The 26,507-nt window shown below is 35.4% G+C and overlaps 1 protein-coding gene across 1 annotated transcript in view; it reads left to right on the top strand.

The window, feature by feature from the left end:
* LRP1B (LDL receptor related protein 1B) overlaps positions 1-26,507 on the top strand; it is a 613,981-nt gene that overhangs the window by 456,424 nt on the left and 131,050 nt on the right. The window contains exons 33-41 of the mRNA XM_085067137.1: positions 6,508-6,648; positions 8,498-8,623; positions 9,745-9,876; positions 10,762-10,896; positions 11,213-11,342; positions 14,020-14,146; positions 14,301-14,452; positions 14,733-14,857; positions 17,953-18,324. Of these exons, the coding sequence (XP_084923263.1) occupies positions 6,508-6,648; positions 8,498-8,623; positions 9,745-9,876; positions 10,762-10,896; positions 11,213-11,342; positions 14,020-14,146; positions 14,301-14,452; positions 14,733-14,857; positions 17,953-18,324 (1,440 nt within the window). The remainder of the gene's footprint in view (positions 1-6,507; positions 6,649-8,497; positions 8,624-9,744; positions 9,877-10,761; positions 10,897-11,212; positions 11,343-14,019; positions 14,147-14,300; positions 14,453-14,732; positions 14,858-17,952; positions 18,325-26,507) is intronic.

Below are 26,507 nucleotides of genomic sequence, written 5' to 3'. Positions count from 1 at the left end.
AAAAAGCTTCAGGAAGCTATTTTTTTGGTGTAAATAATACATAGAGTAAATTCACGAGTGAGTCTGGGTTGTCTGTGAAAGAAGCACTTTATATTTAATTGAACAGTTTGCAATCTCTATTACATTTCTAAATACAGCCTTGCAGATATATAAATGGGATGTAGGTAAGAAATTGATGGCTTATATTTACCATAGTCACATGCAAAGAATGTTGAAAGTAGAAGGAGCTGTGTTATGCTCTTTATTACACAGAATTATGCATGACTTGTTTCCTCTGCTCAATTCTTCCTATCTCTTAGTTCAGAATATTCCTAGTTAGTTGGATTGGCTGCACTTTGTGAAGACTTCTTTGGGTTATGAGTTGGTGATTGAGGATTTGGATTTTCAGATGGCTACTATGTGTAGTAAATTGGTTGACAGAAAATATTCAGTTTGTCACACTTTCCAAATGAGAAATGTTTAGAATGTTCAAAAACATCTATCAAAAGTTCAGTTCTCATATGCACCTTCAGCTCTTGGCCCTCGCTGTAGCTCGGACAGAGTGTAGTAAGAAATTCCAGTGTGACTCAGAATTTATGTTCACATTTCTGTTATTTGAGCAATTACTTTGGAGCTTTCCATGTTTCCTACAATTTGCTGACCCCTCTTCTGGTTCACTTAAAAATTACTCATATGTATCTTGGATATTTTAAAACAAAAAGTTCAGTTGAGAAACCGATTTTTGTTGGGATAAGTGACTTATCAACTGCCAGTCGTTTTATGAAGTATTTTGCTTGACTGATTAATTATATAATAATCATGTCCACATAGATGGCGTGCTAGTGAAAATTAAATAGCATTCAATTATTTTTATGCACATGAGGTAAATTGTCACATTTAAAGCGGTAATTATTAAATTAGATTTATTATACACACATTTGGCCAGTACTGAATTCTAAATGCTGTCAGTGTCTGCTGGAGACAGAATGCTTTTATATGTGCATTCATAAACACAAGCAGCTTTGGTGTCAGGAGAAGTCATGAATGTTAATTTGGACAAATTGTCTTTCATTGATTAGATTGTGACTAGAAATAGATTGAATAAATGGCCTTTACTCTGGGGAGCTGTTGGAAGTCTTTAATAGGAGATGTAAAGAGTGTTTGTTCATGGTTTCACTGAGTTGGTGGTGGTGTCAAGTCTTCATCTGTGATTCACAGAAGCTACAGCAGTGATGATCCATCTGGGACAGGGAATAAAGAGTTTATAGCTGTCATGTCTAGAAGAGTGTGTGAAAGTAGTTGAGTTTTTCCACATCTGGAGATGGAAGAATTTCTGCTGTGTAGTTTTTAAACATATGTACCTCTAATATTCCTAGTTTGGGATGCTTTGCCTTTATGTGTGATGGTAATTCTTCTTACTCAAAAATGGTGAACAAAACTTACAAAGCATTTGGGGATTTCTGTTGGTTTTACTTTGGGGTTTTGTCTCTGTTTTGGAGTTATGTTTGTACTAAACTGCAGCTCGACATTGCAATGAGGTTTCCTATATAAATCTGCTGGAGAAAAACTCAAGCACAGTTTTATCAGCAATATTGTATATGCTGATTGAAAAACATGAAAAGTTTGTGTGTTCATTTCTGAATACAGAACATACTGTGTTTTCTTTAGGAAAATAAATGCCATTTCTTTTCCTAAAGAGGGATTGGCCATACATCAGCTTCTTGTAAGCAGCCTTTTGTGCATGTAAAGTGGGTCAGAACAGAAAATCCAGTGCCATATGAAGCTAGATAAGAGATCTCTAATTGATGAATGGTCATAACTAATAATATATAAATAAAGAAAAGCTACTCATTTATTCTAATGTAAGATTTACACACCATAGTGCGTGAAAATTTACTACCCCTGCTGATCTGTTTGCCCACAAGTTTAATAGGTTTTAGCAGGTGAATCACAGTAATTGCAATGTTTATTGCATCATTTTTGCTCCATTTCCTAAATTTTCTTGGCTCCTTTTATCTAAAAACACAGTAAACACAGTAAAACAACATGAATGGAATATTTCTCCACTGTGAATATAGTAAGCTATCTTTTTTTTTACCATTTGAATTCATCAGTGAGTGAAAATAAGAGGGAGACTATACCTGTGCCCAAACCTTTAACTGTTTTGTGGGGTTTAAGTTGCAGTCAGCGCTGGAGAGTCCTGTAATCTTCAGCTTTCTTTTGCATTTTTCTGTCTTTTATACTTAGTGTCTGCCCAGCTAAAAGCAGTATTTTGGACAGTTTAAATGTTTTTGTTTGCAGATGATCTTGTCATGTTGTTTGGTTATTTTTCTGCTGAGGCAGGAAGAGGAGAGAGTTCAGTGTTTTGTGACTCCCTCAGTACAGTTGTGTCACCAGGTCTTAGAGTTGGTCACTTGTTGATCATCAGAAACTTTATTGGATTGAAGAGCTAAATCAAGGAAACAGTGGAGGGAACCTCAATGGATTGGTGGGATGGGTGATGTTAGCTGAGATTGCTTTGGTCAACCATGCCCCTCTTGCCAGCCAGGGTAGCTGCACCGAAGGAGAAAGAATTTTCAGAAAAATTGCTGAATTTCTAATAAATTTACTATACAAGTGATGTCTCTTCTAGCACGTCAGTTGTTGCTTCTGAAAATATTTTTAGCTGTTTGTGAGGCATCTTCCCCAGCCATCAGTGTCCTTGTCAGAAAACATGAGCTCACAGAGACTCCCAAGGAGAATCCCATGGTCTATCAAGAGCTAATGCCTTCCATCCCTTGTCTGGACAGCTTTTTGCACAGAAAACTCACAGATCTGGCAGTTTCCAGTGTCTTTTGCTGTATTTTATAGTTCATGTTCCAGAAGACTTTTCAGAATGATTAAAAAAGTGATGACTGGGAGAGGCTTGGCCCAACCAAGACTTCTCTTTGCCTTGGTAATCTCTGCTGTTCTGATGTGCTGAGTTTCTTGATCTTTGGTTCTGTTAGTTTCAAAGTTGGAAAAGAGAGGCAGTTAGGCACTGCTTGGTTGTGTTCTGTGATGTGAACTCAATAGGTTCTGCTAGTGGAGTCAGTAAGGTTTTGGTTTCCTTTGGAATATAACTTATGGAGTGATTCAGAGCTTCACCAGCAATGCAAATTCTCCTTTAACACAACCCCTCAATCTCCCCTTTGTTTTTATTGCTTTCAATTCCTCTGTTTTGGCATTGCAGTTTAGCTGTTGGAAACCATTTGGAAGTTACTTCTGTTTCAGATGTTTGCTGTTGTTTAGTCCTTCCCAGGCTCTGTTTAACATTTTCCTACTATTGCATTCTTTAGTGGGAGCTTAGAGAAGGTAATGATAACACATAAAAAATAATGTTAGCAAACAAGTTGGTGCCGAAGTAACTGTCAGGTTTATCCTTGAGGGAAATGGAAACAATATATAATTCACATCTTTCTGTGTTTTGGTTCTCTCATTTATTGGTTTTCTACTCAGCAGTGTCAGTCATTTTTCTTTCTCAATATGCTGAGCAAAATTCCTAGTCTTTTGGTGCCTGCTTTTGCTAAATCTTTTGAGCATGATATAGGTGGGATGAAAATTATATTCCATTTGAAAGTCAAGCATTTGAATATATACAAAATTGCTATCTTTCCATGCCTTTAAACATACAAAAATATATTTTTACTGTTGCCATTCCATATTAGAAAGAAGTGCTGTAAATCTATGAAGTCATATTTGCTTTTCTGCTCTTGCCACTTTTTCTTCAAATACATATTCGCTATGTGAGAGGTCAGTGTATGCAACACCAGCCATTTTTAATTAAGCTATCAGTCAAAACCACATGAAGGCTTTGTCTATTGCCTTCCAATAGTTTATGGTCTTGCAATAGGTCAACAGTAATTTTCTTCTGTTAGTATGGTAACTTTGCATTTTTTTTTCTTTAGACACCTCTGAAGTTTATTTTTGTGTTTTAGGAGTTTATCTGGTTCACACCACCCTATGCCCTGCATAATTTGCAACACCTGCTGCTGACACCATTTACAAGTTGATACCAAATATATCCACTGTTCTGAGATTCAGGGTGTTCCATGTGAGAGAAACTCTGAATTTCTTATATGGTACAGCAAAACTCTTGTCATCAATGAGAAAATACTTTCTATACTTGTCTTAAGGTTTGAGTTTAATCTACCATTCAAGTCTGATTTAAGCAGTTTTCCTGGTAGCCAGTGTCTTGAGTGGGATAAAATGATAAAGATGCATTTGGAATTCTGCATAAAGCCTCATCTCCTGCCTTCCAAGTTATTTAATGAAAATGGTTCCTTGACTCTAAATGGAATTGGTTGGAAATTTACCTTTGTGGTGAGAGCTGTGATTCTGGATTGGTGAGCAGAGTCATTATTTCACACCATCTGAATTGCACAGGAGCTCACAGCAATACCTGATGTGTTTCCAAACTGGAGTGTTCTTTCTTGAATGATATATGGCTCTGGATGAGAAACTGAGCTTTGCTACAAAAGTATTGATTAGTTACCGTAAGTCTGTGGCTGAGAAGGAAAGGATGCTGAAGGTTTCTGTCAGCAGTTTTGGTGGAGGCATTTGATTGGATTTTGTAACCAGTCCTCACGGAAATACAATTTACACAAAACCACAAATTTCAGATCATGTCTCTGCAAAATAGGAATATAATGTCGATTGTATAATGAGGATATAATTTGTTGTGCATTTGGTCTTTTTTTTAGTATAAAATAGAGTAACGTCATGTAGTGAATGATTTTGTGTGTAAGTGTTATCTCTGTTGAAATTCATATTAAAAAAAATTCAATCAGCAATACAACAAAATCAGATATACATAATAGCTTTTCAATGGCCATGCAGATATTAGAAGATTGTCTTTTGAACAAAAACTGTATATAAATATAGCCATCAAGTTGTATTATCAAGCAATCAAAACAGAAACTAACGATTACAGTATTTCATTTTAGACAGAAAATGTAGGTTAATATTGCCAAAATATATTCATGCTCCCATTTACTTTCATCGTGCGGTTAGATGATATATTGGTTATTTGATTTTTGTTTCATCCTAACTAAAGTCTCAAAAATAACACCAGAATGCTTTCCTGGTGACTCAAACAGTGAGGAGCTGTGACTTTGCTGGATCTGTTTGCAAAGTGAAAGGGGCTGCTCAGACCAGGAAACTTCAAACACACACACACCTTAATTTTCCAAGTCATCAGTCTTCTAATTGCCGTAACACCATTCATTACATTAGCATTAATATATGAAATATATCTAGGCAATCTGCCCGGTTCTAAGTGCAGTACATAGTTGTCTTCCATAAATACTCAAACCACCATTAATGAAAACTAATGGCCCATCCAAATTTGCATTCAGAGGTCTACTTGAAATCTCCAAAGGACTGTCCACTATGCTAGGGTAGCAATTTTTGGCATTTGGAATTGCTGGTTCCCAATATGTTGCTGCGCTTAATGCTAATTACCCAACAGAATGGATAAATACAACAATTTTAATATATATTATAACCCAGTTTCAGCAACAAGATTGCAATTAGTGATTGAGCAACACTCTTGTTAGCATAATCAAGCAAATAAATCACTTCAGTTTGATGTTTAAAGCTCCAGAATAGCATTTGTTCTTCCCTTGTGTGTGAAAGCAAGTTGTCTTTATGCTAAAGTGGTTTTTTTGTGTAAAATTATCTACTATATTTTAAAATTAATATAGAAATAATTAGTTCATCCTGAATACTAGAGATCATAGATGGGCTATCTACTGATAATGTATCAGTAATGCAGAGAGAAACAGTCCAAATTTTGTTTAGATATATGGTCAAAAATAGCTGTGTAATTGGTGGAGGATTTTTTTTTGGTTGGTTGATTTGGTTTGGGGTTTTTTTGTTTGTTTGTGACTGTGGTGCTTTATGTTGGTCACCTAGCAGTTTCTGAAGAATTAAAACATTTAATTTTTAGGTTTTAGGACATAACTGGCAAGTTCTTTTGCAGGTAGTCATGAGAGATTTGACCTCAAGATGTCTGTATTTCAGAATTTGTTGGTTGTTTAGGTGTTTTGGTTTGTATTTTAGATTGGTGGGGTTTTTTGGTTTAATTTTTTTACCTTTTTTGGGAGGCAGTGTCTACTTTCCATTTTTTTCATGATTTCTTAGTTACTGATTGTAATTTTTCCTAATGAAAGATGTGGTTTAGCATTACAAGCAATTTTGTTCGCTTGTGAAAATTAACTTCTTCCCTAGTAACAGTAGAATTTCCATAAATATATGTAAAATGAGGCAATTTTTTAATGGAGGTAGCCTTAATCAGCAGTTGTCACAGCAGAAGTGAAACTGGTGAAAACTCTTTTCATGTCTGCAAAGTCTTAATAACACAATTTCTTCAGATTTTCTCTATAACCTTCAAGCAATTTGCCTTAAAACTGATCTGAGAATTAACCTCAAAAGCTTTTTCCCACCTTAGGCTTCAACCATATAGAGGATAGTGATCCTCTAAATTTTTAAAACTTGGAAATTTTACAGATAAAAAGCTTTGGTGGGCAGACCAGAACCTGGCTCAGATTGGCACCTGTAATAAAAAAGATGGAAGAAACCCAACTGTATTGAGAAACAAAACTGCAGGTGTTGTTCATATGAAAGTTTATGACAAAGCAGCACAGCAAGGTAAGGCGCATTTTAAGTAAGTTAACCCAACCTTTAGAGTGCATAGTATTTTTTCTCATGTTATTCTCCAAACGTGAAGAAAAAAATACGTATTTTATTGTAATTCACTGATAAAATCTATGTTGATAAAAAATTGTTATTTTTTAATAAATTGGTGATTTAATAGGAGAATTGATTTATCATATCTGCCTGATATATTTTAATATTTATTTATCAAATGTTTACATTGAGATGTAGTTTGAATTTTTTTTAGAGAGTAAAATTCTTAGGAAAAAAAATACTTAGCACATGAACCTCATGTCAAACTATTGAAACTTTAAGTGAATTATTATGAGATAATTCGTTAATATTCTTCATTATCTATTTTAAAAACACAGTTTAATTCATCTAAGTTGACAGAAGTGGCAATAGTATAAATCAAAATCGAGGCAGCAGGAAAATGGATGGACATTGCTAATGCCACCAAAACTTAATTGGCACAGTGGGAGCTAAGAGAATATAAAAAAAGGTGTAATCTGGGGTCATGCACAGAGTTTTATGAATTTGGAGATTGGTGATGAAAACATCTGTGAATTTCTTTGGAAAGAGTTTAATTCAGATTCCAGTTGAAAAGTGATGAGGATGGGAAACAAATTATTTCTTTTCATGGTGGAATTTCTTTTCATGGTGGAATGTCTTTTCATGGTGGAATTTCTTTTCATGGTGGACTCCTCATCCCTGGCCATGTCCAAGGGCAGGTTGGATGGAGCTTGGAGAAAGCTGGGATGGTGAAAGTTGTCCTTGCCCATGGCAGAGGGGTGGCCTGGATGATCTTTGAAGTCTCTTCCAACCCAGACCATGCTGTGATTTTATGGAGAAGCTTCCAAAAAACACAGAATGGTTTCTGCAATAAGCAGTCTTTGTATGGAGCACATTAATTCAGTTCCATATGGAGAATTTCTGGGTACTCTTTGCCATTTTACCTAATCTAGGAAACACCAAAGGGGCTTTGCCAGCCTTGCCTTCAGTTTTCGGTGTGGTAGAACAAAAAGTGACACAAATTTAGGCATTCAGTAAAGTTTTAATCATTTTAAAAGTCTTTAGCTCCCTACCTTGGAGACATAAGATCTCCTGAATGCCTAAACTTCAGCAATATCTGCTGTCTGCTGCATCATTAGAAAATTTCTATGATTATAGGTGAATTAATGCTTTCTACTTCAAATTAGGAGTGCAAAAATAAATGTGACAAGTAGTGCTCTGATTTTTGGAGGCTTGGTAACTTGTAATCAACTAATTCCTTGAATATCTTAGTGGATTTAAATGTTTCTTCATGACGCTTCGAATTTCTGAGATGTGTTTAGTTTACTGTGTATAATGTTTATTAAAAATCTTATTACAATATGTTCATCTACTACTTAAAAGTAAGTATTGTAATTATTAAGTAGTTAGGAGCCTGGATTTGTGAGATCACTTTGGAATGTGTCTTAAATGTAGTAAAAAAAGGCTGGTTCATGAAGATAACAACGTTAATATGACATTTGATGAATGAATATAATATAATATAGTCAGTGACTTGTGGTCTGGAATAAGATGAGATACACTCATGACAGTGAGATAACACTCATGACAGTGAGATCTCATCATTAACTCAACCTAGAATTTTCAAGTTTTTCATATGTTTTTACTTTAAAATAGGCAGATTTTCAGAAAATGGAATTTTTTATCGTCTATATGCATATCTCAATTTTTCGAAGAAGTAAGCTGAAAAAAATTTGAATTTCTTAATGTATTGATGACAACACTCATTTTTAGCCAGGATTGCACTGCTCAGGTTTTGCTTTCTCTTGTCTCTTCTCCCATCTTGGCACAGGCAGCAATTCCTGCCAGTTAAACAACGGGGGATGCTCCCAGCTTTGTTTGCCAACATCAGAAACCACCAGAACTTGTGTGTGCACAGTAGGCTACAACCTGCAGAAAAACCGCATGGCCTGCAAAGGTAAAGTGGCTTTCAGTGTTTATTTTAACCAACTTAAGTTCTAGGGGAGCACTGCAATGGGTAATAATAAACTTACTTTAGTAATTTTAAATAGTAATATTTATTATGCTTGATTGAAGCAGAAACACAGAAATGTCTGCTGTGGTTAGGACAGAATTAATTCTCTGAGAAATATATATTTTTTTTTCTTCTTTTTTTAATGTAGGCAGAAAAGCAGACCATCTGAACCATCCTTAATAGCAGTAAATATTTGTTCAAGGTCATATACCTTATCTTTAAAATAAATTATAGTCTTCAAGTATCTGAATGGTTTGGTCTCTCATCCTATTGTATTGCTCTTAATATAAAATAAAACAATTTTTTTCCTTGAATCTTTTTTTATTAAAGTTGGCAAAAGTCAGAGCATAGCTTACAGCCAAGGTCTTACTCCTTGCCTGAATAAATAACAGCCTTATGGTCAAGGTGCCATCTAGTTTTATAAATTTAATATTATTTATGACTATTAATTAGGACTAAGTAATTCCTGAGAATTACTATGTAAGAAGACCTCTCCACTGTTGAATTTATTCCTACTTAACAGAAATAGGTGCATTCGGAGTGTGATTAATCTAACACAAAAGTAGGCATTCAAAATGCATCAGCTGAATTGGTCACTAAAACTGTGCATTTCTCTCTCCCATCTGTGAAGGAAATGTGCATAACTGAGGTGGGATGAACCCTATGCCTCAAAAGACAATTTACTGTCCTGCTTTCCACAAGTTCTTAAGAATTACTTCTTGCTGGATATGTTCACATAAGTGCAGATGTGCACTAAAAATATTCTTAAATCGCTTGTAATTCAAAATATCTTAAACTTTAATTTTCATTCCTGCTAATTCCTTAACTGTAAGGCGGTGTTTTCAATGGACAATGATTCCCTTCTCTTCACAGGACCACATTTGTAATTTAATTAGAAATACACCATGTCAACTCATGGGTTTTTTTCAAAGAGGTGGAGTTATCATTCTGAAAAACTGTGGAGCAGTGTTGGAAAATTATGTGTAGTGTGTGCTAGCTCCTCACATCCTGGTGCTTGAGAAAGTTTCTACTTTGCTCTCATTGGCTGCTTTATCTTTCCACAGGTATTGAATCATTTCTCATGTATTCTGTTCATGAGGGAATTAGAGGAATTCCTCTTGATCCAAATGATAAAATGGATGCTTTAATGCCCATATCTGGGGCTTCCTTTGCTGTGGGCATAGATTTCCATGCAGGTAAATATAATGTATAGTTTATTGAATATATTGTAAAAATTGTAAATTCTTCTCATAAATCCTGTGTCTCTATATTTTTAACCCATCAGCTCTTTGGCCAGCTTTCCTTTGAGACTCATTTTGTTACCCATTGAGTTTACAAACAGGCGGTCTAGAAATCAAAGCTTAAGTTACCGATGTTACATAAGCACGGGCATTGCCTTCTTGAAACATACAATTACTTTGTCATACTCCATCGGTTTTTGTTTTGAAACAAATTCTGCCTGGGAATTCAGCATTGAGAGATCTAATTTTTTTGCTTAAGTATATGTTAATATTTGCCTTTGTAATAAAATCAGACCTATTTCTGTTAGTTCTGTTGGACTAGTTCATCACACTAATATCACTAATCTCTTGTTAGCAAGTTAGAAGTTAAATTAATTGTCTTCTCTGTTTTTGACCTGCTTCTTCACTGATGCTCTTGCATCTCTGCCTAGCAAAATTTCAAGTTCTCTCAACAATTACAGTGCCCTCATACTTATATATTTTTTTTTCAAATCAGTGACAGGTGATGTTCAGAGCTCTTCTTGTATCATGGGTATAGTTCAGTTATAGTCTCCGAAGACTAATAATAAAATTATTTCTATATTAGAACTACTATATTGTTCTTGCAATTGATATTACTATACTATTATTTTTACTACTATTACTGTATTGCTATTTTATTTTAGAAATATTTATTTAATACTTATTTTAGCAAATTTTATTACCGTTATCATCATTATTATTATTACTATAATTATGATTACTAATAAAGCAATAACTGGCAATTTTTACAGTTCCGAATGCAGATACTTGGACTGAAGTGAGTGCATTAACTTAGAATCATTGGCACGTGTTTTATAGGAAATGATACAATCTATTGGACAGACATGGGTTTCAACAAAATTAGCAGAGCTAAGCGAGACCAAACCTGGAAAGAAGACATCATCACAAATGGTTTGGGGAGAGTCGAAGGCATCGCAGTGGACTGGATAGCAGGTAGGTGTGAGCCTGCTCCAGGAATTGTCATCTTTCTGAGAGTACACTCTTGCATTTTTGCCCCTAGACTAAATAACTTGGTTTCCTTTCAGCTCCAATTTCTGGTATTGGAAATGTGGGGAAGTTGTTAATATATCTGGGATGGCACTTTGTAGATGAGCAGTTTCAGTACAAGTGCATGCTCTAAAAAGGTTGAATACAACTATAAATTACAAATACAAGACCCATGCAATTGAAAATACAGCAATTAGTTTCTGCCTAAACACTCTTCAAGTAGCCTTTCCTTCATGCAGTGACTGCAGGGTGTTTTTCCTAGGGAACATATACTGGACAGATCATGGCTTCAACCTGATCGAGGTCGCGCGGCTGAACGGCTCCTTCCGCTACGTCATCATCTCGCAGGGGCTGGACCAGCCGCGCTCCATCGCCGTGCACCCGGAGAAAGGGTAACCTCTTCTCCTTAACACACACACAGAGCTTTCTCCTTGCCCTCTGTGCCCTCTGTGTTCATGGCAAACTGTCATTTCCCTGCAAAATAGTTTTAGTTTTCTAAGGAAACTGTTTCACCGGAAGTTTAGACGTTTCTTGGAAGAATGCTTGAATCTGTTCTGAAGTTCGCAACAAATCCAAGGAAGCCACATTAGCTCCTGAAGGACCTCACGATGGAATGGCAGAACAGTGTAATCCTTGGTAGTTATGAAGTCCAGGATCGTGTAAAATCCCAGTACAACAACCAGGGAAACAGCCCAGGGCAGCTGAAAGTCATGTGAGATGAGGGTTGTGGGCTGGAAAATAAGGGTTGGCAAAACTGACATCTGCATTCACCCAGCTGATTGTTGAGGGCAGGGACACAGAAATAGGGAAGGTACCATCCCCTTCCACCTGCAGAGCTGCTTGTGGAATCCCCATCCCTGAAACTGTGCAAAACCAGGCTGGACAGGGCTTTGAGGAACCTGGCCTAGTGAGAGGTGTCCCTGGCCAGGGCAGGGGAATGCTTTAGAACCCTTCAGGAGGATGAGAGCACAGATTACACTGTTCTACCCGACACACCAAACAATTAGTGTATTCTGTGAAGCAAGGTAAACTTCTTCTGTTTTATAATATTATGCCACAAAATGATATCTTGAGATATCTCCAATCAAAGCTGCTCCAGGAGAAGGATAGCAGTGTTTTTCTAGTGAAGCACAGGTCTGCCTTTTTGTGGGAAGATTAAGGCCTTTTTACCCTTTGCATTATTGTTACATCTCTTCCCCTTTTCGAGGCAAAACTTTCAAAGGTATTCTTCCCTCCCCTTGCCCTGACTTCACATTCTGCCTTTCTCAGGGAGCTTGAGTTGACAGCTCTAAGAATAGAGAAGAAAATAGCAGTTATTAGAGCTCATTGAATCTGCCAGTTATGCCAAGATGAGAAGCAGACAGCATTCAGCTGGTTGGTGACATTATTTATTGTCACTGAGGAAAAAGTTGCGAGTGTGTAGCCCTACAGAAGGCTGTCTTTGTCCCTCATCAGGTGTACTTATTCACATAACATGTTTTGGCAGCTATTGATGATTTTCTTTGGAGGATTTTAGCTTCAGTTAACTTTCTAATTATGGTTTTATTTTTTTTATCAGAATAAGTGGTTTAAGGAAAGTTAGATTTGAATGGGTTGAATGTCTCCTTTTCTGCAGTCCACCTTTAGTTCACATCCTGTATTAAGGAAGTCTGTCTGACCTCTGACCAGATGCCTGAAAGCAAGTGCAGTTCTGTTTAGAGGTGCTATTAATGATCTGGTTAAGTTGCATTTAACTTATGTAGTGCTTGTTAAAATCCAGCTGAATAATACTTCCTACTTTAACATTCCTCAACATATTTTTAATTTAACTAATTTTGCAGCTCAGTTTCCAAGTCTGTCTGAGTCTTATCATTGGTATAAATATTATTGCTTGATATGTCAAGAACTATGAGAACAGAAAGCCAGAAAGCTCTACAATGAGAACCAAAGTGGATTGTTTCAGAAGCTGAATTTGATGAGCAAGTTATAGGATTCGTATTTTTTTCATCCTTATCACATTGTTATCTCTCATTATTTCACATATCTGCAGTCATCTAGTCAAATACAGCTAATTAACAACAGACTGGTGTAGTGATGTTACCAGACACATGGGTAGAACTGATAATTAAGGCCCAAAAAATTTTTATAATTTTTCAAAACTGACCAACACATCCATTCCATATAGAAGAAGCCAATGGAGAATGGTTTTGTGTGTTCTAGTCACTTAGTGTACAGCATAATATTAAACAAAATTTTAGTGTTCTGTGAATATTTGCTATGAAAATCCTTCAGGCAATTAACAATATTCTAGACTTCCATCGTATTATCTTGGAATGAGATTTCTTCCTCAGAATATGTTTTTTTTGTGTGTTTATAATATATTTAAACACAGATACACATACACACATTTATATTTGTAGGCACACACATATTCCCATAAAGCTGGTCCATAGGTCACTGTTCATACAGGAAGTGCTCTGTGTAGATCAGCTTGGCCTCATTTTGCTACACCTGAAGCAACAGATGGAGAAGTTTTTCAAGGCAGAAGTTTGACTCGGCATCTTATCCCAAATTAGTGATGTAACTGAGGCAGTAAGTGTGCAGGAACATGAGATTAGATAGATGAGATTTAAATTGCTCCCATGAGGCATCTGGCAGAATTTGAAAAATATTTTCTTCTCAAATAAGGTCCCTTTGCTCTACCATTTCCCACAGTGCTACTCACTGCTTCATATCTAAAACATTTTAAGTTGGGTATCTCTAATATTATCAAAACACTTGTTATTTATGAGAAGAGTTTCTGTTCCGGTAATTTATTTTTAAATTTGCTTTTATTTTTCCAAGCACAAAGCTGAATTCTTTAAGGAATAGAATTGCATATTGACTAATAGAATACAGATTTAAGAATTTCTTTGTATGTATCATTGGAAAACAATATCTCAGCAAAGTGTTCTATTAAACAAGCATTCTGATACATTTAAATTCTTAAGATTATTTAGAGACACGATCCTTATGTTTTTTAAGTACCCTTTCAATGGTAAGAGTGCGTTTTGTTTGCAATTTTAATCAGTGATTTCTACAACATTCTAGGTATTTATTTTGGACAGAGTGGGGACAGACCCCTTGCATAGGCAGAGCACACTTGGATGGGTCTGAGAAGGTTGTCCTTGTGAGCCTGGGGATTGCATGGCCTAACGGGATTTCCATCGATTATGAGGTTGGTTCCTCTGTCTTCCAGTATACCTTAAAATGTACATTATTTGTTATGTTTCATTAAAGCCAGCTGGTGTTCCACCTTGATGTAATCTTAATAACTCTTAATTAAATACTTGGACAAGCCTGTTGACGTTTCCTTTGAAATTAATCTTTAGGAAAATAAATTGTATTGGTGTGATGCTCGTACCGACAAGATAGAAAGAATTGACCTTGAGAGTGGAGGGAGTCGGGAGATTGTGCTGTCAGGGAGCAATGTGGATATGTTTTCAGTTGCTGTGTTCGGAGCTTACATCTACTGGTCTGACAGGTAATTTATTTTTCATAAGTATTTTAAATCTCAACACGTTACTTCAGTGCCAGGTGCCTCACCTTTGTAGGATTAGCCATTCCTTAGCAAGGTCACAGAAAGCTGGGCAGTTTCCAAGGAGAGGGCGTTGCCATGCTGAAAGCTAAAAAGTGCCTCAGTGCCATAGATGAGAGCAGGATTTCCACCTCCCATTAAGCGAACTCTCCACTGCTCTTCAGTCATTTGTTCCGTGTGAATTAGTTGAGGATTGTTGATGAGACATCTTCAACTTTTTTGGCAGAGCACATGCAAATGGCTCTATTAGAAGAGGCCACAAGAATGAGGCCACGGATGCTGTGACCATGAGGACTGGCCTTGGAATAAACCTGAAGGAAGTGAAAGTCTTTAATAGAGCACGAGAGAAAGGTTGGCTGTTCTTAAGGATGCTATTGATTGTTTTCATATCACCTGCTGCTTCTTCTGTATATTAAAGCACACCAAAAATGAAGTAATCGATGATTTTATCTCCACTTTTTGCTCTTGAAGTACTTTTTTTTTAAACTAACATTAATGTACTAAAGAAAACATATAGTACAAATACTACTAAAATTCTTCAGAGTGTTTTAAAGAGAAAACCTTCCCAAAAACACTTCCTATCATTCCAGGTTGGATGGTTTTTGTTTCGATTTTCTTAAAAAACAATCTTAGGATTCAGAGACCTTGACCTCTTAGGATTGAGAGACCTTGACCTGTGCTTTACAGAGCAGTAATCTCAGGCATTTTCTGATTTCTACTGGAAAGTAAACCAGAATTTTTCCTTATTAGAAATTCCCAGCCTCTGTGTCTCTAATATTTATTTGCTGAAATTACTTGGATTTTAGTTTTTGATTTTGGTTTTTTTTTTCTTCTTCTGTGGGAAGAGACCTTGTAAATAATCAGATTTCCTTTATATTCAATTACTTTGCAAACTCAAGAGACAAAAGTTACTATAGACTCTCTGTGATTTATGGTACTGATGGTTAAACTTCATTCCCCACTATCTGACTAAGAATAATCTTGCTTTAAATGTCTTTTTACTTCTAAGTTTCTGGTTTTGACAAGACCTTGGAAAGTGTGTTTCAGTGAGAAAAATTGGTTAGATGTCTACCAAAAATGATGATGATTTTCTCAGAAAAAACTGCTACTGGGTAATCCAGAAAAAAATTTCAAGAAATATATTCTAAAATAAAGGGGAAAAAACCAACTTGCCACCATATTTTATAAAGTTTGTAATACAAGTGTATTTCTGGTGTTGATAGCACTCAGAATTATCTTTAATCACTGCATTATATATTCAAAGATTCTGTGTCTTCTACATACATCTTTCCTAAATAACTGCATTAAATATGACATCTTAAATAAATCTGCATTTTGAAAGAAAACATATTTACGAGTAAGAAAAACTATTTTTTAAAAATTTTAAATATTTTTGAGAAAAAATAATTTGCAAGCATATGTGCATATTAATTTTACTAAGGATTTCTGCATGCAATTTCAGAGTACTGTATTTTGTTGATAAAAATAAAATCCACACCAAAACCCAATTTTTTTTAAACTAGGCTAGAAATTGTTAATGTCTGCTGGCGTGGAAGGGCTTTATATTATAGAATTAGGAAACTAGAACAGTGGGATAAAACAATGCTTCTTTATGTGTAATTTTTATTGACAGATTTGTAGACTTGATCACATAGGGAATACAATAAATGGTTACTGAGGCTAAAAATCTACTGATGTTAGTTTGAAAAACATGCCTGAATGATTTTTTTAATACATTTTTCAAATTTTACTAGGGTACAAATGGTTAATGTCATTGGGAGGGGATGTCAGTGAGCCAGAAGGACAAAAGGGAAAAAACAGGTGAAAAATGTTTTTGGAATGTTTTTCTATATCACACTATTATATATATTTTTTAAGTTAATTGAATGAGAAGTAGTTAACAGTGTTTAAAAAAAAACCAACAATGTAATTAGATAGTTTCCTGACCTTCTGTTATTAAAAAACAACCCCCAAATTAAACAGAACAGAACCCCAAAACAAAAAAAAAGCAAAAAAAACCCAAAACAATAACACCCCAATGAGCTGTGTTAATTGTGATTAATGGTTTTTTTCCCCAACATTTTACCCTTTCTGATAAGCCAGTCCTGCAGTGGGACTTGCAAACAGATTCCCATCCTTCAGTGCAATTTTAGGTGTGCAAGGACATGCCCTGACCCCACTGGCTTCAGAACTGGCCATTTTTAGAGATATTTACAGCTGGTGAACCATGGAAGCATTGGAGTTTTCCAAGAGAATTTAGAAGCTTGAGGATCTTTTCCATATATTTTCTTTTTCGCTTCTCAACCTCTCATCCTTCCAAACAGATATTAACTTTTCTAGCCTAATGGAACTTTTACAGAATCCTTAGAGCAAACTGACTGTAAAAATGTGTAGAGCTGAATCTCCACGTTTTACATAACTTCAGAGGATTATGTCTCATGGCACTTATCCTAGGAACACAAAATTCAATGTTTCTGCTTTGAAGAGCAAGTTACCTCTCATTTCCCATGACTTTTTTTTTTCTTAAAAAGATTTTCAGCTTGAAATGTAGCAGTTAAAAAATTCAATCAACAGACTTTCAGACACTACATATTCCCCAATAATTACAGTTTTATTCCTGAAAACAATCTATTAGAATGTTTTATTCATTTTCATTATGTGGAAAACTTTCAGAAATGGGAAAATTACTATACTGAAAGAGCTGAGTTGTTACATGGGAAGTGCTGTCAGGAACAGAAACTAAATTATCTTCACTAACTACAATAGTAATTCACGTATAGTCCAAAATAAAAAAGAAAAAGACAAATAGCTCCTAATTGTTGACGATTACTGTTATTTTAAATATTGCTTGCAACAGACGTAGTTACTAATTTGACAATGATTTCTTAATGGTGTGCAATTGTCAGAGAGTTAGTTTCTGAAGTCAGGTTTTAAATTAAATTAGAAGAAAATGTTAGGCTATGTCTTCATTGAAAACAGGGATCTGAATTCACAGAGTTTTTTACCAGTCAATAAATACGTATTTAATTTGGTAGAAAATGTCTAAAAGCAGTACTATATTCTGATGGTATCTAAATTTGAGGTTTTGCTAGTTACAGGTGTTTTAAAAAAATATTAAAGTTCAAAGCACTTGAAACATTTTCTAAGTCTTCAGCTGGTTATGGAAGAATAACCCATTTTATCTTTTTCTATGATTAAAATACATACTCTTGTGAATTGAAAAGGACATTAATTGTATTGGCTCATTAATTGTATTCTTCAAACTAATCTTTAGGTTGTGGTTAAAGTTGCATTATTTACCGTTTCACCCTTCGTTCTCCTTGTGAACACATTACAAATAATTTCTCAGAGGACAATTCTCAGACCACACAAACTTTCATTTCTATTTACATCAGCCGAGTATATTTTTGGTTACAAAAGACAGATTCCATTATGTTTTTTCCCAGGCACCAACGTGTGCGCCAAGAACAACGGCGGGTGCCACCAGCTGTGCCTGTACCGCGGCAACGCGCGGAGAGCGTGCGCCTGCGCCCACGGCTACCTCGCCCAGGATGGCAGCAGCTGCCTCAGGCACGAGGGATACCTGCTCTACTCTGGCAGGACAATCCTCAAAAGCATACACCTGTCAGATGAAACCAACTTGAATTCTCCTGTGAGGCCCTATGAAAACCCGGAGTACTTCAAAAATGTGATAGCTCTGGCCTTTGACTACAGCCTGAAGGGAAAGGGCACCAATCGGATATTCTTCAGTGATGCACACTATGGAAACATCCAGGTTATTAAAGACAACTGGGCTGGCAGGAAAGTGCTAATTGAAAGTAAGTAAAAATAAAATAAAATATTTTTCCAAAATGCGTATTTTATTTTAGTAAAGTTCATTGAATGAAGAGCTGGTGATCAATTTGCTTTATGGAGTAAAAAAGTCAGTGAAATTTTACTGTCATTAGTTATATTTTATCCCTGTAAGATACATTTAAACATTAACCACTTCTAAATGATTTGTCTTAAAGCAGGCTTAGGAGGCCTGGAGCATGTTGCTAGAAAACAGAAGTGATAATGGCAATGCCTAATTTGTATTACTGTGATTATTTAGGACCTTTACTGTTGAAACGAAATCTCATTTTGAGTTGCTTGGAAATGTTTTTTTATTTGGTGTATTTGGTGGTTTATTTTTCTGGTTAGTTATGATGAAGTCTCTGTTGTAGTCATTTCTCAGTATAAAATATTAAGACCCTGGTCAGTGTGTTCAGTGTATTCACCCTTCTTGAAGTGAAACCCAAGAAAGGGACTTGAGCTCAAGGAAAACCAGAAGGAAGTTCCAAAGGTCCAACCTACAAAATTGTTTGATTTTAATAGAGGTATTACTTAGTAATATACTTACTTTTCATTTTTACTGTGCCTTCATTCACCACAGTAGTAGGAGGAATTGTATGAAACATGAGATTTTTTAGACTTTGAATATTTGTAGCTTGGCACTACCATCAAGAAATTGCTGCCAGCATCTTCACCAAAGTCTTCAGGATACCATCATTTTCCAGCTGAGATCTCAATAAAATCTGAGTATCTGGCAAGAAAATGTTTATCAACAAAGTCTGACATAACTTTAATACAAGGTGTATGTAAAAAGTTATCAGGTTTGTCACAGTAAAATTTGAATTCAAGGAAAATCTGAATGTGACTACATAAGAAATATATCCTTAATGCTTAACATCCATAAGTCTGTATGAAATAATTGTTAATTCTAAAAACTTCTGCTGTCTTTCATTTCCATTACACTTTAATTGTTCTAAAATATACAACAAGCCCCATTCATCTGTAGTCAGTTATCAGATGCAGATACCTAATTTATTCCTTCTCTTACTTGTCCTTCTTCAGTACTGTCTGGGTTTTTTGAAGGCTGCGATTTCAGTAATTGTTTTCCAAAATGTCTGAAGTGCCATATAGTATTTGCTCCTTAAGTTGTGCATAAATCTCATATGAATTTCTGTTGTTTTATGCTATATTGGCTAAATTTAGCTATTTGTTTGGGTCAGTTTAGTAACAAGACCAAAGAGTGATGAGGAAAAATGGCAATTTGTTTGTTGTATCACCTTTTGCTGTCCATGTTAATGGGAATATATTTCACAAAAGAAAAAAAGTTGAACAGCTTCAAAGTGACCTAATATTATTGCCCAACTGACGTTGGATAATTGTTGTATATTCTACCTCTGCAGTGGGGTTCTGTGAAGTTTGTGCTTATGAAAACAGTTAGCACTAACATGCGAAAAAACATTTTAAATATTTTTAAACTGAAGGAGGCTAGATTTAGGAAGAAATAAGAAGATACAAGGAAGAAATTCTTCCCTGTGAGGGTGGTGAGGCCCTAGCACAGGGTGCCCAGAGAAGCTGTGGCTGCCCCTGGATCCCTGGAAGTGTCCAAGGCCAGGTTGGATGGGCTTGGAGCAGCCTGGGACAGTGGAAGATGTCCCTGCCCATGGCAGGGGCTGGAATGAGATGAACTTTTAAGATCTCTTCCAAACCAAACCATATTGTGATCATATATGAAATGAAGAGTATTTTTTTTTTTTGTTTTTTTCCTTTGTTTTCCTATGTGTGCATGTCTTACAGGAATTCATGATATCTGTATAAGATATGTTAAAGATAAACTAAGCAATGTTGTCAGGATGTTCCCATTATTCCCACAAAAGCATTAAACCCAGGGATTCAGAGATGAGTTTAGCTGCACAGAGACACAGCTCACAGAAACGTGCAGTGGTGACATGGAACCACAATTTTAACTGTGGTGTTATGAGAAGAGATTAAAAGTATTATATGAAAAGCCTTTGGAATTTTCAGCATTTAAAGCAGACAAAGAGGAGGAATAAATACTGGTGAAGCACTAATGCAGATAGAAATTGGTTTTTAAAAGAACAATAAAGTATTCCTCATTACTTCATAATAGGTTGCTCTACAAGAGCTAAAGACATTCCATAAAGCGTAGCTGGGAATTATAGTTTTAAGAAATTGTTAAGAAGTGTTTCTACTTCTAACTTAATATGCCAGATTTCATTTTTCATTAGCAGAGTCAGCACTCTGAATAATTGAATGTCGGATGAAGTTTTGTATCCTTGCAAAAGCATTCACTGTACATGCTTGGGATGCATATGTGAACGGTGGTGTTTTGTAGAAATACTTCTGTGTTATTCTGTAGAAATGCTCCTTGGCAAGGGAGAAGGGATATAACATCCCAAAATATGTTTATTGCTCTCTTGTCACATGTTTTAAACTATCTCAGTTTATGCTGAGTCATTCTTTCTCAGTTGGTGTTTTTGTAGCCTTCCATCCCACAGTCTGCACGTGATTTTTTTTCTCACTGTAAACAAGAGACACTTCATAAGGCTGCTTGATATAATGGAAATATTTGATCAACCTACATCTAGAAAGAGAAAAGCAGTGGTGAGATGGTTGACAGTATTAATTCCATTCACTGGAAAATGTAAAATTCTAAATTTTTCTCATTTCCCTGTTATGAATCTGTGATTACATGGAAATTACTGAATGGAATCCAGCTGGGAGGTTTTAATAACAATTAGTTTAATTTCAGGACTGAAAAATAACATTTTTTACATTATTTTGCTATTTTTTCCTCCAAAATCATTAGAATGCATCTGTAGTAAATTTTGCTTCATTAAGATGACGTTCAAAACCACATTGGAAATACCTTCTATGGTTGTATCATTCTACAGCCTTTTCCTACCTCATTAAAACTACAAATAGTGCAAACCTTTACTCAGTGATTGCCTTTAATAGAGAAAATGGCATGTTACATACAAGATACTTCTATTTCTCTGAATGTAAATCTGCTCATAAAGGATCTATGATCTGATGGATTCCTACCTCCCTGAAATCAGTCATTCCACTGAAATCCAATAGATCCATGAATGTTTCTGCACACAAAACACTTAAAACACATAGACCTCTGTGTTAAACAGGTTTCCAGTTCACTAAAAACAGATTTACAGCTCACGAGCAACCCATTATCCAACATGTTTTTAGCTCACTGAGAACAGATTTACTACCCAGAAACAACCCATTATCTAACATGTTTCCAGTTCACTGAAAACAGATTTACAACCCATACGCAAGCTATTATCTAACAGAGTTCCGACTCACTGAATATTGATTTAGAATTCATAAACAACCCATTATCTGACAAATTTTCACCTCACTGAACAGATTTGCAACTCATAAACAACCCATTAGCTAACACATTTTCGGCTCAAGGAAAGTAGATTTACGGCATATAAACAACTTTATCTAACTTGTTCCAGTTCACTAAAAACAGATTCAAAACTCACTGAGAATCCTGTACCTGGTGGGGTCCTGTCTTCAGCAGGAAGAAACGATGGCAACTACAACAATAAACCAGTCCATGTATTTTAGAGTGCCATGCCCTAACACCCTTAGTCTTTGTGCTGTGTAGCGTTTTTTGGAGATTCTTTCATATCTCTGTACTCTCCTCTGGTCAATCAGCAGCGACTTTTTCTTTCTTATTTTTCTGAGTGACTTTATCAGGTTAATTATTCTTATTCCCGCTTTTAAAAAATTTGTTCTTGCCTCTGATTTCCCACAAACATTTTTTTTTTTTGGTTGATCTAAGTTGCTTCAAAGCTTATGTTTATAAAAAGAAACATTTTTAGAAAGAAAACCCTTAAGTTTCCACTTCTAGGCTATTAGTGCTTTTTCATTTATGTGTCATAGGTAGAAGTTTGAAGTAATATATTCATTAATTAAAGTGTATCTGTAGAAAAACAGTGCAGTGTTCAAATAGGTTCAATTCTATGGTACAACAGTAGACAGAAGACCAAGGAACAAGTTAAAATTTAAAGAGAAAAGATGGAAGCAAGGCAAAACAAACAAAAACAGAAACAAAAAACAAACAAAATCCAAACCAAACCAAAAAAAACCACCAAAAAACACAGAAAAACAACCAAAACCAAAAACAAGCAAAAGAGAACGAGAAAGAGGGAAAAGTATTAAGATGAGATACACAGTGAGCTGGTTTTTTCTCCTGCCTGTGTAAACAGTGGTTCTAAGACATTTTGCCACTGTCGTGCCTTTCGCAGCACAAAAGGGAAATGTTATGTGAAAAAACCACTCCTGTTTTGAACCTGAGGCACTCGTGCCCATGGAACACAAAAAATCTTTTCACTGCTAACATAAAGTGTCAGATCCTGTGATGTATTGTAAGGCTTTCTTACAGTCTGAATCTTTTAAAGGTGTTCCAATGTGTGCTACTATTCTTCCTAACTAAATGGGTCCAATTTAACTGTCAAAAAGGCATTTATGTTCCCATTTCTCTTACAGAGCATTGCATTTGGTACATTGTATGAAATCCCTTTGGTTTTGGAGCTTTCTTCTCCAGGAAAGATTTTTTTAATCTGTTAAAAATAAATACTTGAATATTGCTGCTTTTCATGTCTTAAATGAATCAGATTCATTATAAAACTGTATGTGTTGGAATATTGGTCCAAGGGTTTTCCCTTTTTGAAGGATGGAGAGTGAGAGGCTGTTGTTAAGTCCAGGATATTTAAATAGCAAAACATAATATTTATTATTACAATGCCAGCCTTGTTAGAGGAAAACAAAGTTTACTAATTTTATTTTAAGCTTTTTTTATTTGTTTTTTTAGATACATGTATTTCTGCACATTTCATGCTTTTTTTGTGTGTTGGTGTGAAACTCTGAAATGTATTCATGACAGGACTAATTATTGCACTTGAGATTGTTCATAAAGAATTAATAATGTTTGTGACTAATGCAACTTTAAACATAGCCCTTAAATTTATATTGATGTACATATTTGCTGATTTTTCCATCAGCAGCTGTGAGTTTGTAGCATAAAATGTGAAACTGCGTTTGGTGAATTGTCAGGGAAAAGCTACAAGAGGAACATTTTTTTTTTTTCCTAAAGAGTAATGTGATCCACCAGATACTGTTAGTTTGTTAGGCTATTCTGTCATTAATGCCTCAAATATCTTTTTTTCAACAGTAACAATAAAAATGTGTGATTATACATATTTATTAGAAGGCACATTAGAATAGTCATTATATTGTTTTGAAGGTTGTAAGGGTGAATAGTTTTGGGGGGTTTTTAGAGTCCACATGTAACACATAAAAAGATAGTGTGAGCTCCTGTAATTAGAAAAAAAAATATTCTGTGACAACTGTTGAGATTTTTAACAATCTTGAAACCACTTCCATCTCTATAGGTTAGCTTTCCATTCTAGGTATCTTCCTGCTTTTAAAACCTCTTTTATTGGATACATTTGACTACATTGGAGTTATGGCATTATAACACTTGTTAACTAGTAATGATTTTTTGAAACGTCCTGGGAGGGTTCCAGTTTACAGTTATACAAAATACTGTTGGTTTTCTAAATTTCTGAGCTCCCTGCATCTCCTAAAGTGTATGATGTATCATTAGTCCTTTGCTACATTAATCCTGCTGACCCTAAAACAATCCCTTTATTTAATAAAGGTGTACGTTATAGCTCAGATAATAAGAGTATTGCTGGTTTGCATCTCTGTTGGGATTTTGCTTGGTAAGTAATCAGGAAACATCAGTGGAAGAGCTATATCCATTGTCTGGAGACAAATAATTTGAGGTAGATATAGATTTTGTCATAAAAAGCTGCTGATTATTTTGGAAGACACCAAATGTTTTGCTAGATATGCGGTTTCAGTATTACACCTTCCACAAAAAAAAAAAAAAAAGTTTTTTTTTTCTGATTTTAGAATGATCTTATTTTTCTTTATGTTATTCCCAACAAATGTTCATTATTTCTAGCATTGCCTTGGGAAGTTTGAAGGAGTAATAAGTCACATCCATGGAGGTGTTTAAAGTGCCTTGGACTCAAGCTAATTGTTACCTTGAAGAACCCAAAGCCTTTGTTTATGCTGTCTTATTGCATTTAATAATCTTTAATGTGGAATAGCCTATAGCATGGGTTTATTTTTTCAAGACAGAGAAAAATGCTACAGATGTTTGCTGATTCATGGTATAATTTTAGCAAACTTCACATCTGCCATGAAACTGCCATGAAATAAAATTATATTCTTAGGCTAGATAGAATGATGGTAAATTGGTTTTTGCTGTTATAATAAACTTAATATTGTCTTAGAAGTTTTGTTTGGGAAAAGGCTTTCTGGTAGTGGAAGAGCAAAGTAGCAAGTGAGAATTATTTAAAGTTCTGATTGTGCATTCAGTGAGAGATGCGAATATAAACGCTTTTCTTCAGGTGCTTTCCTGCTGGTGAGGCATTGCTTCAGCTCAGCTCTAGCAGTGACCACCTGTTCCCTTGCACACAGTCCTACACAAACAGAGTGACAGAAAGCAGCATCCCCTCCTGTGCCCACTGTGCTGGAACAATCCACAGGCTGAGCCCTGAGAGGGAAATGCTGAGCTGGAGAATGAATGGAGATAAGCAGGTGTTTCACCACTGATCATTAAAGCTATCGCCAATGTTCTGATAGCAAAGTGCTGTTTATGCTCAATTTTATTACTTTGATGGCTTTGCAGTGTTAAAAAAAATGATGATGTTGGCAGTTGTTCTTGCTTTACAACATTGGTAAAGAAAAGGGGTTGGTTAAAATAGGAAATGAAAGGAAAAAGGTAATTGAAGTGGTACAACTGGAAAAGTTTTGACTGTAAACTTTCTAGATAATTTTAAAAAAACTGCATAAGCGGTAAAAATCTGGGAAATGGAGAACTAGTGTATACAAGTATAACCAAAATCAGTGGCAACTATTATTAGGTAATTTAAACTTCGCCCTTTAGTATTTTTTATTTTCCGGTTGCAATAGTAAGGGCGCGTATTCTGAGCTCTTCAGTTATTGATTTGTTGCTTGTCTGTTCCCCGAGAAAGTCAGATGAAGATCAGCATGACAATATTTATAGGCTGCATCTCATCTGTGGGATGCAATCTATCTTCGTTAACTTCAGTAAAAGTGATAGATAGCATTTGGCAACGTAATGATGTGATCACTCTGACATTGCCTTTGTAAATCATCAGCTGTTGCATTCTCTTGTGTAGATATTTAATCAGTTATACACCCCATTACTGATTTAATTCAGAACGTCAGTGGCAGGTGAATAATGTGAGTATTTGTATATTAATATCATATTGTATTAATGTTCTTTTCATTTAAGTATGCTATTCATGTGAAAATCATAAACTGTTGCTTCATGGCTAGAATAAATTTAATCAGTGCTGTAGGCATCTAATGCCATCAGTGTTTTAATTCAATATGTCAGTGAAACAAATGGGATTCTTTTCATTTCCAGTTTCTTTATGCTTTACCAATTCAGAATATTACATGATGCTGCGAAAATATGAGGCTTAGAATAAACAAATTGCTAATTTTCGACCTGCCAGTGGCTTTTGGGACTAAATCCCCCAACTGTAGCACCAGAGAGGATGAGTACATCTTTCTGATATATTTTAAAGTAACTGAATATCTAATGAAAAATTAACTTTAAAAGAAAAAGTGCTCTAGAATATTCTTTAAGGAAGTATGAAATAAATAAATGCAAAATAGCATCTGTACAAACCAGTGATGATACAGCACTGAAATGCAGTTTCTTAGGAATCTTCACCAGTTCCTGTCTTAAGCAATGTAAAGTTGCTAGAAGTGTTACTTTTAAGGAGCAGCCTAAAAGTTTAGAGGGCCATTTCTAGGATCAATTCTGTCCTTAGTCACTAATTTATCACTGATAAAAAGGTTTACAGGAATAAAAAAATCCCCCAAAACCCAAACAAACAAAAAAACTCAAACAAAAAAACCAACCAACCCTACCAAACAAACAAAAAAAACCAACCAGAAACATATAAACTAGCAAAATTTGTATTAGAAAGGGAAATTATTATCCTGAAGATTTGCCTGAATAGTGCCCTGATGGCACATCCAGCTCACACCACATGCTAACAACAAAGTTACTTGTGCAATCCATAGGAAGATT

The sequence above is a fragment of the Lichenostomus cassidix genome, chromosome 7 (genome assembly GCF_008360975.1).
Source record: "Lichenostomus cassidix isolate B80296 chromosome 7, HeHo_3.0, whole genome shotgun sequence".
NCBI lineage: Eukaryota > Metazoa > Chordata > Aves > Passeriformes > Meliphagidae > Lichenostomus > Lichenostomus cassidix.
This window is presented reverse-complemented; position numbering and strand designations above follow the sequence as displayed.